The 13,302-nt window shown below is 40.8% G+C and overlaps 1 protein-coding gene across 1 annotated transcript; it reads left to right on the top strand.

The window, feature by feature from the left end:
• Nucleotides 1–9,727: 9,727 nt before the first annotated feature.
• Nucleotides 9,728–10,663, top strand: LOC311586355 (olfactory receptor 2Y1-like; the record flags this gene model as incomplete). The annotated part of the gene is made up of 1 exon (XM_084762309.1): nucleotides 9,728–10,663. The coding sequence occupies one exon, from the start codon at nucleotides 9,728–9,730 to the stop codon at nucleotides 10,661–10,663; it is 936 nt and encodes a 311-aa protein (XP_084618435.1).
• Between the last annotated feature and the right edge of the window lie 2,639 nt (nucleotides 10,664–13,302).

Here is a 13,302-nt window from a genome sequence, read left to right as displayed (position 1 = left end):
GCATAGCCCTCTCTGAAACACTGACCCAAGCCAGCAGTGTGCATGCAGCTAGCCTGGACTTAGCCTGCCATCTAGTGCTGAAAAGGCAAAGGTGACTACAAGCCAAGAGAGAATGCAGAGAAGGCTGCTTTAAAGACAGAGTTAAAGGGCAGGAAGAAATACCTCGTCCTTCACTTCATAAAGGACGTTGTCAGGGACACATGACTTCACCTAACTAAACAAGGGACCAACAGGGCAAACACTTGAATGGAGAATTTAAAATAGGTATTTAAAGGAAATGAATGAACAAACACAGACTGTACAGGAATAATGCAGGACCCTAACGAAAAACAAAACAACAACAACACAGAGAGCCAGAAACAATTCAACAGGCAATCAGGAGGGTGGGGATGCTGTTCAGTGACAAGCTAACTGTGAGCAAAGCTCTGGATCTGAGCTCTAAAGAGCAAAAAAAAAAACAGAAGATCAAGCAGAAATCACTGAGCAGAAAAGCAATCTAAAGGAAACTGACTCCCTTACCCCAACAGCTGTCAACTGTCAACAGCCTCTCCACTAGTGATGTGAGCTCAGGAGTCCTCTTCTCACCCACCCTCCCCGCGCTGGACTGACTGGCTTAATCTTGCACAGGTCTTGTGCTGACAATTTTTTCAATGCACAGGAAAAACCTATTGCTTTTTTTTTTTTCATAAAGGACTCCAGATGTCTAGCAAAACTGATCCCAAAATGCTTCAGATAAAACCAGCTAGGAACTGAGCAGAAGCTGTCCCCCTATGCCCTCACATAGCTTTTTCACTCAACTAGCCCCCTTTACTGCATGCCATCATCCCAGATTGGAGGCAGGGGCTTCTGGAATCCTTAAAGACGATAGAGAAACATAAATCTCCCCTGTTCATGACTTAACAACAAGCCTAGCTCATATAGAGTCTATCCATTTTCACTCATCAAAATTTCCAGCAAAAGAAATCTAAGAGCAGGTTACACAGTCACCTATGGTGGCCACCAGTGTGAAGTACCTGAGTACCAGATTTCTGTTCTTTTGTCCTTTTCAGACTCTGCAGAGGACTGGTGTCATTTTTACACAATGTCCATGTTTTCCCAGGTTCTCAAGTATGTGCTAAACAACGTTTAACTCCATTAAAATATTACAGAAATTACAGAAGTCAATATTCACATACCAAAGTGGCCAATGTTTCAAGGCATCATTATTCATAGCTCCCACACTGTGGAGACAGAAAAAAAATGTGCATCACTTTGGATAGAGAAGACTAGATCTGGGCATGAAACAGAACCTTTGTCAGTCATGTAAAAGAACGGCGTGCTGAAGTATACCACCATGGACAAACCCCAGAAGAGCTGTGCAAAGGGAAAGTAGCTTAGACGCCAAAGGTCACACACACTGTGGAGGGCCTTACTGTGAAATGTCCAAAGAGACAAGATTGCATCGATGGCTGCCTGAAAGTGAGAGTCAAGACCATGACTGAAAATGGACATGAAAGGAAATGAGGTGTCAAAAGATTTTTGAAATGATAAATATACAAGTTTGTGAATATACTGGAACATTAAAATGTAAATATTAAACATATGCATTATGTTTCTGAGTTATATCTCAAGAAAGCTATTAAAAATCAGTGTTTGATGATTACACAGAAAACAAAGGCCATCTCTGTATAAAAATCTAACAGTCTTCCCACATCCTTCCTATATAAAAAACCAATAAACAATATAACAATAGTTGCATCTTTTATGCTTTTTATTAATGGAATTTTCTCTTGGATGATTTCATACATGTAATGTGTTCTGATTGCTCTCAAGCCCACACTCTCTCTTGTCTCTCTCCCACCGCCATATCTCTCTCTCCTTACTGGTCCCTTTCCCACGCTCATGAATATGGGGGTTCCTGCAACCACAAGGGCCAGCAGAGTCATGTAGGTTTGACAGAACTAGGAGAATAGAAAGTACTGAGGGAGGCAAGGCGTATCTTGGAGAGCCAGTCAAGTTCATTGTAATTGCCACAGTGGAGACCTAGGTCTCCAAGGTCAGGCTTTATAAGTCACTCATTTTCCACTGCTTTTACAGAATGCTTCTATGAGACTGGAAATATATAACTCAGTGGTAGAGTGCTTGCCTACCATGGACAAGACCCTGGGTTCAATCCTACAGTGAAAAGACTTGAAAGAAGAATGCTTCTAAATGCCCTCAGGGCGTAGCTGGTGTGTGTGGCCTTAGGATCAAGAGGGAGTTTGAAAATGTGCCAGCCACTTCCTGACCTCAGTTGGTCAGTGTAGCATGCAGTTAATTATTGAGGAAGAAGCTCCTACCTCTTGGGTTAGGCCTCTCAGTATCCTCCACCATTTGTGCTATGTTGACTTCTCAAGGACAGGAGCTCTGACCTGACTTTTATCCAACACAGATGAAATTAGCATCAAGGAGCAAAGTGTCTTTCAGACATCACAAGGTTCCTCAGTTCTCCAGTGTGTCTCATCTGTCCTTCAAACCCAATACATCTGAAGAAAGTAAAACTGAGAGTTTTCTCACCTAGAACTTTAGGTAAGTGTTGAACACTTGAGATGTTTAGATTCACGGGGATTAAATTTTAAAAATCAATCTTGTACTGGACAATCAGCAGTGGGTTCTATTGTATTGGGTCTCCAAATTCAGGGCAAAGAAATGTTAAATTCATGGTAAAATAATTTACTCCATTAGAGTCTTCCATTTTCTATCATGTAAACATCCTATACCTACTCCAAATGCAACAGGTAAAAAAAAAACAAAAAAACAAAAAAAAAACAAAAACTCACTTGCATGTTTCTCTTTCCAACTACTAAAATAAAGGAAATTCTTTTTAATGTCCACAGTGAAGATGGACTTAAAATCAAGGTTCTTATGTACACAGCAAATAGTTGGTAGTTGCTAGAAGAAGAACAGAGGCTTGGTCAGAGCTGTTGCAATAAACTAAGAAGAAGGCCGTGGAGGGCTACACACAGAAGAAACTTGTCACAGCTAGAGACAACGTTCTGTGTGCAGAGCCACAGCCAAACCAAGGCCTTCACAAACACACTCTTTGAACACCAACCACACTGACTCCAGCCCATCCCTGCTTTAAGGGGCTTGTACTGAAGGTTTGGAGTGTGCTCCTATTGGCTATTTGATGGGAGAGTCTTTCAGATGGCCTTAAAAACTACAGGGATAAAGTGCAATGTGATGTGATTTCCAGGGTGAAAGATGCTGGAGCCAGATCAGAGTGTGGGTCTGTACAAGAGCAAATTGGCCAGAGAGCTGATGGGAAGATGTGCTGGTGCCCAGTTTGTTTTAATAGTGTCCTTGGTGACCCGGCCCTCATGGGGGACCCATACGTAGCTGATGGAAGCAACCGAAACTACATTCAAATGTAACAATACCTATCCAAACAAAGACTAGAAAGGAATTTATTGACCCTCCTCTTTTGTTCATAGAGAAAACTTAACTGTGTGACTTGAATACAGCTCCATTAGAACCTGACAAGATCATGAGAATAAGATGACTCAGGGGGTAAGGTATGTGCTTTGTTAGCACGAAGAACTGAGTTTGGATCCCCCAACCCATGTAAAATTTGGATGTGGTAGTGCACACATTTGTAATCCCAGCACTGCTACAGTGAAATAAGTGAGTTGAGAGTCGTAGGAAGCTCACAGCCAGCGAGTCTGGCATATACACCCATAAACAAAAAGGGATCCTATCTCAAACAGGGTGGAGAGTGAGACTGACATCCAAGGCTACCCTCCGACATCCACAAGATTGCCAGGATTCTCATCTCTCTCCCTCTGTCTCTCTCCCTCTGTCTCTCTCTCTCTCTCTCTCTCTGTCTCTCTCTGTCTCTCTCTCTCTCTGTCTCTGTCTCTGTCTCTCTCTCTCTGTCTCTGTCTCTGTCTGTCTCTGTCTGTCTGTCTGTCTGTCTGTCTCTCTCTCTCTCTCTCTCTCTCTCTCTCTCTCTCTCTCACACACACACACACACACACACACACACACACGAAAATGTTTCTCAAGGATATCTTCCTTCCATGATTGCCCATCTGTTGCCACAAAGAATAGTAGAGGAAAATATCAATGATGGGTTAGCGAGGAATCACAGCTGAAGCAACTGCCGGCTGAGTGACAGACACAGGTGCAGTGCAGGAAGAGCAAGGAGAGCTGTGCTAAACCCAGGGCATCACCGGCCTCAATATCGGGTGAGGTTTAATGTGTCTCTTCAGGTGTTTGTGGTGGTTGTGATTCTGCAGATGATCCAGTTGTCAGTAGGGCCCTGGGGCTTAGAAAACAACACTCATCCGTCAAGCAGGGGAGTCACAAGCAGGCACACAGGGGCCAAAGACCTGGTTAGGCGGAAGGAAAGAGTCATGATAATGGGACAGAGAAATAAAACACCTTGGCCTTGAGGTTGCATAGTTTGGGGTCAATATAGATCTGCAGGAAGCAGGACAATGTCTTTGTCCCATTAAGCAAGACTGAACTGACTTCAAGGCTTCGTGCCTCTCTAAGGACCTGACCATCAATTGTCACAGGATGATGCTGCAGGCTCAGTGAGTTCATCCTTCTGTGTTCTTCTGGGTCAGTTGATGCTCCACAGAGAAACCAATTCTGTGCAAGACAGGGCACCATGCTTATCCGACGTTAGTCATAGAGATTAGGGAGTTGCATGTTGCCAGAAATAGGTGCATATGTCCACATGAAGATAAAAAGAGACGGTGGAGAGACAAGGGTGGGGCATCCCATGGATGATGACTGTCTTTGCAATCACCCCGTGTATCAGATTACAGGAAATCCTAGCAGGAATGATTTTCTGGCCTAGCTCTAAACTAAGATCCTCTGTGAGAAGGGTTATCCAGCTTAGTCTTCAGTTTGGCTACCGTCACTTGGGGAAGGAAAGGCTGTCATGTCTTAGATGTCTGGCCATTACACCTTTACATCTGTGTTTTCTAATTTCTTAGTAAATGAATGGAAAATGTCTAAGTCCCCTCACCCCATTTTATGCTTGTCCAAAGGAAGTTGTGAATCTAAACTCAGTTTTTCCTGTTCAGTTCTGTCTCCTATTACATACTTTGATGATTGTTTATTCATTTAATTTTAGTTTCATCCAGGCCAAATTATCTTATGCTGTAATTATAGCATATGTATGGCATATAATTAAAATACTAAATATTTCTTCAATTACAACTATAGTATTTCCTTGTCATTACAGAATCCATTAATAAAAATTTAGAACAGCAATGGTTAAATCATTGTGTGAGAAACAATGCAGATTTCTTCATTCTCTCTTCTTACACAAGAAACAAAGCTTGTTGAGATATTTGAACGCATGAGGAACAGTGCTGAGAGGCTTAACATCTTAATTAATCAATTCACCAACCCTTGTTGAAACCTGTTTGTGATTTACTTGTTTGTGTTAGCTGTGTTTTGTTGTTTTTACTTTTGGGGAAACACTAAGTAGTTGAGGCTGACCTCAAACCCATTGCCTCAACCTTCGATGGCCAAGATTACAATGTCCTAGACCACCAACAGGAGTATGTTGAGAACCTTTAATGCCAATCGAAAACCTGTCCAATCATTTTTTGGAGGAGCCTACATCTAAGTAAACTAAAACTCATAGAAGTCAACTTTAAAATTCTGGCAATCAAAACAATGACTGAACTCATCTTTGATATGTTGATTAAGCTACATAGATATACTTTGTTTTCATAACTTATACTTTATTCTGTTTTTCAGAGGGTCAAGGTATCTTTTTAAAATTATTAATTTTGCATTGAGGATCTTCTTCCTCAGTAAACTTGACAAAGCAAGGCAGAAAATTAGTCTGGAAAAAATTATTCATAGTAAACATAAGAAAAATTCTCTCAAGGGAAGGTTTATTTCTATGTTTGCTTTGCACATACTTTTCTAGAATCTCAGTCTCAACACATCCCAGCCTTTAATTTGACATGTTAATATGAGCCCCCTTAAGCCCAGCACTTGAGAGGCTAAGGTAGGAGGATGTGGGGTGAAGGCTGGCCAGGTTGTAGAGCAATACCCTGTCTCAGGAAAGAAGGGAGAACAAAAGGAAAATAAAGAGAGCATCGGCCTTTAAAAAACAATTTTTATACTACTCCATTTTCATGTTTTATTAACAAACATTTTACAGGTCTTGGTTTTTCTCCCATTTCTTAGTAAATATGTTTTTCAGTCTTTCTACTCTTTAAAATATTAAGATATTATTCTAGGGTTGGCTATATGCATTTATGATTGGTCCTCCACCTTTATGTAACTATAATCTTCTAGAAGGAGAATGTGTGTGCCTTACTCCATGGGGCTAGAGAGACATCAACAGTTAAGAGTGCCTGTTGGTCTTCTGGAGGACCAGAGTTCAGTTTCCAGCTCACAGCCACCTGTAACTCCAGCTTTATGGGATCCAACGCTTTCTTTTGGACTCTGTGGACATCACTGTACACGGAGACACACAGACAAATAATCATAAAGAAATAAGAGATAATGAGATAATATGACAAATAATAAAATAAATATTTTAAAAGTATCTTAAACTGTCAATTTTTTTCATTTTTGTATCATTGTCATTCATCATGGTCGTAGGACACATTTTTGGTTTTTGTTAATCGATTGAAGCTAAGAAAGCATTTGCTGTGCTTACTCCTTTTATAATAGTCTTCATTTCTTATTGAAGGCGGAGTCAGCCCCTTATATCGCGGCACATCACTCCTGTAAAAGAGCATCTTTATCATTTCTTCCAAGGCAAGTGTCCTAGAAACAAATTATGTAAAATATTATTTGTCATTGCAAGTATTTTTTTCTTTTCTTCCAAGTACTTATTACTTACTATTCTTAGAATTGTTTAGTAGATGCGATTTTGAGTTTAATTCATCACGGTAGTATACAAGTAGTAGTATACGGAGACTTCCCACAGAGCCTGTGCCCTACATGTTCACAGCCTCTGACGTCATCAGGTCATCAGTATCCTTTAAGCAACTCTGACGTCATCAGGTCATCAGTATCCTTTAAGCAACTCTGGCATCATCAGGTCATCAGTATCCTCTCAGCAAGATGGCGGCTGCTGTAACTGCAGAATCACCATGGAGACCTCATGACCACCCAGAGCCTTCGGTTACACTGGGTTCCACTCTCTCAGTTTCAAGTGGGTTTGGGAGCGAAGGTTTAAATAATCTTTGCCGAAATCAACTCTAGGAGGAAGCCTGTGATTTTCTCCACTCCCTTCGGGTGTTATAAGTAAAACAATATAGCCCACTTTCAGTTGCTATTTGTATAGGAGGTGGGAGATGGGTCTATTTTGATCTTTCTGCATTTGTAGATCCAGTTTCCCCAACACAGATAAATAAAAGATGACAAATTTAGACAGGATAGAAGTAAAACCAACTGTTTGAAAATGACATAACCATCTAAGCCAGTGACTCACATCCTTCCTGGTGCTGCGCCCCTTTACTACAGCTCCTCATGCTGTGGTGACCCCCAACCGTAAAATTATTTTGTTGCTACTTCTTAGCTGTAATTTGCTTCTGTTATAAATCATAATGTTAATAATATCTGCTGTGCAGGATGTCTGTTGTGCTACCTCCAAAGGGGTCACGACGCACAGTTTTAGAACCATTGGTAAACAGCGCATGCTAGATGCTCAACACAATTTTTTTTTAAAAAACTGACAGGAATTTTTCAAAATCAGCTAAATTGTAAGATATAAACATCACACTAAAATAAATTATGGTCCCAAAGACAACCATGAGAAAAGGAAAGTATTCAGCTGATGATAGCAATAAAATAAACAAAATTCATAAGAACAACGTTAACCAAGGAAATCAAAAATGCCTACACTGAACACTAAAATCCTGTAATTTTGTTTAGCTTTCAGCATAGCAATCTCTAAGGAAGAGCAATTTTTAATGCTTGCCATATTTCCTCGGCTTATCCAAATGTGCTTGCAGTTGGTCTTCAGGTTTCTTTTGAAAAATAAATTACTGGACAGGAAAATTGGGTCAGCAGTTTCTGTTGCTCTTGCAGAGGCCCCACATTCAGCCCCCAGCACCCACATGGCAGCACACCACCATGAGGAACTCCAGCCCCGGCGGATCTGAGACCTTCTTCTGGCCTCTGCAGGGACCAGGTATGCACACGGAGCATGCACATACATGCAGGCAAACACTCACATGCAGAAAACCATTTTACAAAGCTAAAATATTTCTTACAGATGCTTCACTCAAGAAATGTATTTAAGACCCATGTGTCATGAATAGGTGACATTAATTTATCACTTCTTCTGACATAAAAAGAAGACATTAGTATTTCTTTTCACACAGTGTTTGCTATTTCCAAAGAGGTTGGATCACAAATGAGAAGAAAAATTTAAAAGAACTCTTGTGGAAAAATAGGGGGGAAATTTTAGTTGCAGTGGCAAGAAACTATTTTGATTTATCAACAGGAATCATGTTTCTTCCTAGGAGAGATACACATGGTTCTTGGTTCTTTGTGACAGATGGGAGCAGGCCAAGGCTCAAAGAATTGGTTTACTGACCATTCATTAAACAAGAGATGCAAAGTAAGACCCCAGATGTCAGGCTTGCAAACTCAGACAGCTTAGTTTTTTGTCTCAAAATCTGATGAAACAGTTTATCTCAGGGACAAAAAAAAAAGGAAGCCAGAGCATCAAAAATTCTAACACACATGGGAGGTTAAATAGAGGTTCCACATTACTGTGTTTGGATCCTGAGGTCAGTGCCACAAGGATGGTGATGTGTCCTCTCTGCTTCCAGACAAGGAAGCATCATATCCAGGGGACTGACCAGAGGACTGAGTAGACTGGCAAGTGTCGTGGAGCAAACAAGAACCAAGAATCAGTTTAGTCTGAGGCCACACCACTGTCAATTTAGTAATCTCCATGCTAAAGAAGAGCTGGCTAGAGGATAGATAGATAGATAGATAGATAGATAGATAGATAATTGATAGATAGATGGATAGATAGATAGAAAGAAAGAAAAATGATAGATAGATAGAAAGATGATTGATAGATAGATAGATAGATAGATAGATAGATGATAGACAGATAGATGATAGATAGATAGATGATAGATAGATAGATAGATAGATGATAGATAGATAGATAGATAGATGATAGATAGATAGATAGATAGATAGATAGATAGATGATAGATAGATAGATAGATAGATAGATAGAAAGATGATAGATAGATAGAAAGATGATAGATAGATAGATAGATAGATAGATAGAAAGATGATAGATAGATAGATAGATAGATAGATGATAGATAGATAGAAAGATGATAGATAGATAGATAGATAGATGATAGATAGATAGATAGATAGATAGATAGATAGATAGATAGATAGATGATAGATAGATGATAGATAAGATAGTTGGTAGATGGATAGATGATTGCTAAATAGATGACATATAGATCGATAGATGATAGGTAAATAAATAGATAGAGATAGGTAGATGGTAGATAGATGGAACCAGATAGATATAACAACAATTAAAGTGAAAGAAAAGTCATTAATTTGAAAGAGAACAAGAGACTTATATGGATTGGAGAGTTTGAGGAGGTAAATAGAAGACTTGATAGAACTGAACAGAGTAGCAACTCAAAATTTGTGATTTTGTTGCCTTTAGGAATAATTAATTTATGTTCTCCATAAGAAGCATTGAGCTGTTTTCTATTTGTGCAGGTGGAAGACCATGGAATATTTGAACACAAGTTCAGAAGAGGGCTTCATTTTGGTGGGATTCTCAGACTGGCCTCACCTAGAACCTGTCTTGTTGGCCTTCGTTTCTATTGTCTACTCTCTGACTCTCTTTGGCAACACCGTGATCATCATTCTGGCTCAACTAGACCTTCGCCTGCACACACCCATGTACTACTTTCTCTGCCACCTCTCCTTCCTGGATCTCTGCTACACTGCCAGCACTGTGCCTCAGCTCCTGGTCAACCTCTCCGGAATTGACAGGACCATCAGCTTTGGAAGGTGTGTGGCCCAGCTCTGCATAGTGCTCTCCCTGGGAGGAACTGAGTGTGTGCTTTTGGTGACAATGGCTATAGACCGCTATGCCGCTGTGTGTCGCCCACTCCACTACACCACTATAATGCACCCCCTTCTCTGCAGGGCCCTGGTTATATTCTCCTGGGTGGGAGGCCTCGTGAACTCTCTGATTCAGACAAGCCTGGTGATGGCCATGCCTCTCTGTGGACACCAACTGAACCACTTCTTCTGTGAGCTGCCTGTTCTCCTGAAGATGGCCTGTGAGGACACAAAGGGAACAGAGGCCAATTTGTTTGTGGCCCGGGCCATAATCTTAGTCTGTCCTCTAGTGCTAATTCTAGGCTCCTATGCCCACATTGCCAGGGCAGTGCTGAACATCAAGTCAATGGCCGGTCGCAGAAAGGCTTTTGGGACGTGTGCATCGCATCTCATTGTGGTTTCTCTGTTTTATGGCTCAGCCATCTCCACATACCTACAACCTGTCCACAGATATTCTGAAAGGGAGGGGAAATTTCTTGCCCTTTTTTATACTATAGTCACCCCCATGCTCAACCCTCTGATCTATACCCTAAGGAACAAAGATGTGAAGGGGGCTCTGTGGAAGGTGCTGGGGAGAGGCACAGACTCAACATAGAAGGGGGAAAGGGAGCAATAAAATATTGGATAATAGCACTCATATTCACTCATATTCTGAAATGCAAACTGTCCTTGGACCAAGGGCCTTTAATCACCAGAAAATACCCTTCTCCAGGCCTCATAGCTTCATCTCCTTTCTTGTATGGAAGTTGGAAGGGGGGAACTCATAAAAATCATTCTAGAGTGGCGTTTAGAGGCATTGTGCAGCATGTTAATTCATCTTAACTTCCCAAAGGGCTGGGTTTGAGATGAAGATACAGGGATTCTCCTATAGAGAATGGTCATGGGTTCTAGGCACAGCTGATAGTGAGAGAAGATCAAATTCAGAAGAGCAACACTTTCCCAAGTTGACATTCATGATGTCACGCCACATAGGTTGTGATATGCCTGAGATAGTCAACTAGAGTTCTCGTACCTTTCATCAGTAAGTGTGACCCTGGCCATGTCCACTCTTATCTCGTGGCCCATTTCTACTGTCTTTTAAGGTGGCTACTCATACACAATATAAGTATCAATTAAGAAAAGGATGAACACAGGTACTCCATGAAGTCGATCGAGATTCAGATGTGATCTGAGTTTAATTACTTGGAAAAAAAAAGAGACAGAAACATTAGGATGATGTGGAATGAAAGGAGGAAGGCAACAGCATCCTGCTGTTGCTGAGCTGCTCCTGGGCTACTTGGTGTGACGCAGAAGGTGTTTTTTTTTTCAACCTCCATGTTTATAGCACTATTCATCACAGCAGAAATAAGTTGCCAATCAGATGTCCACTAGTGGTTGAGTGGACAAAGAAAATGCAGTCCATATATGCAATGAAATACAAATCAGTCATAAAAGGATGAAGTCCTGACATATTCAGCAATGTGGTTAAGAACTGAATGGCATTACATTAAGTGAAATAAGCAAGGTAGAGAAAGTCAAAGCCAGGGCTTCTTATTCATACAGTGACATTGACGAAGCTGATGTCGTACAAGTGGTGGATAGAGCACTGGTCATTGGAGGCCTGGGAAGGTACAGGTAAGATGGATAGAAAATAGTTGACTAATAGGTACCAAAATTCACTTATATATGAAGACATATTCTCCTCCTCCTCCTCCTCCTCTTCTTTCTCTTCTTCTTTTTGTTTGTCTGTTTGTTTGTTTTTCAAGACAGGGTTTCTCTGTGTGACCCTGGCTGTCCTGGACTTGCTTTGTAGGCTAGGCTGGCCTCAAATTCTGCCTCCAGAGTGCTGTGATCAAAGGCGTGTACCACCACACCTAGCTATATTCTCATTTTATATGTCCCAGAAATGTGACTGTGTTTCAAACCCCACCATATATTTTAAATTTATAGAATAGAAGAATCTCAACATATAGAAATAACAAAAATTTTGATTCTATGGAAATCCAAACTACTCTGATTTGATTTCATGTAGCATGCATGTTTAAATTACCGTGCTGTACATATATGTAAAGTTAAAATAAAAGTAAAACTAATAACATACATTAAAAAGTATTTTTCATGTGAAAAAAGAGAATAGAGAAAAATCAAACAGAAAAACAATACATCTAGAAAGATGATAACAAAATATCAAAAAAAAGATAGCAATAAGATAAAAATATCAAAAGAAGATAACAAAATAGTGGCATGGAAGGGAAGAAAAGAAGAAAGAGGGAGAGAGGAAGAATGGGATAGATAAATGATTGACGGCTAGGTGATGGATAGATAGATAGATAGATAGATAGATAGATAGATAGATAGATAGATAGGATATTATGTCATATAAAGTCCAAATGATTCTTAGCCAAAGGATTTTTAAAAGAGAGGGAGGGGCTTCCCCAGTGTCTTTTCACCCCATGTGAAATGTGTGGATTTCACAAACATGCACAGGTGTGGATGTTGCAGACAGAGCAAGAGGATGACTAGGATTTCTCAGTCATCACTGTCTCACAGCTGAGAAATTACTCACAGAATGAATTATTGTTAATACCTTCACAAGGTCTACAGAAGCCAGATGAGGGGGAAGAGTGCCTGGGCTTAGTGTAACGGATGATGGAGGAGAGACAGAGAGACAGAGACAGAGACACAGTAGACAGAGCGCACATAAAGTTAGATGAAAGATGGAAAGTATCTGGGACAAGCTGAAGGAGGGACATGACCAAAATGTGTTATGAAAACTTAATTTTATAAAAAAGAATGCTGTCTTAAAAAAAAAAACTTTTCTCCAGACTTCAGGCAGCACAGACGAGAGGACAGAAGGAATTAAGTCCAGGCTTAAGCCTAGAACCCGAGTATGGAGCAAGCAAGCTTGGTGCTGTGTGGAAGCCCTCTGACCCCTGACCTAGCCCTGCGTCTCCGGAACAAGGCCCAGAACTACAATAGCCCAGGGGATAAGGGGCCATTTCCAAACTTCTCCCAGTCTTAGACAACAGAGCCATGGGCAAGACTCTGCCCGCTGGGCAGCAGAATCTAGACACGACACTTCCTTCAGAGCTTAGTACAGGGCACCAAGAAGGTATCAGAGGTCCCTCTAGCCAAGCAGTGGTCTACAGAGACCCTTCTGACTCACCCAATATTGGACAGGTATGTATACAACTGTAATACAAAGCCAAGTGCTAGCTTGCACTCACAACCTTGAATGCACCTGGAAACACCTCT

Source organism: Acomys minous (assembly GCF_964271855.1).
Source record: "Acomys minous genome assembly, chromosome: 16".
NCBI classification, from domain to species: Eukaryota; Metazoa; Chordata; class Mammalia; order Rodentia; family Muridae; genus Acomys; species Acomys minous.
This window is presented reverse-complemented; position numbering and strand designations above follow the sequence as displayed.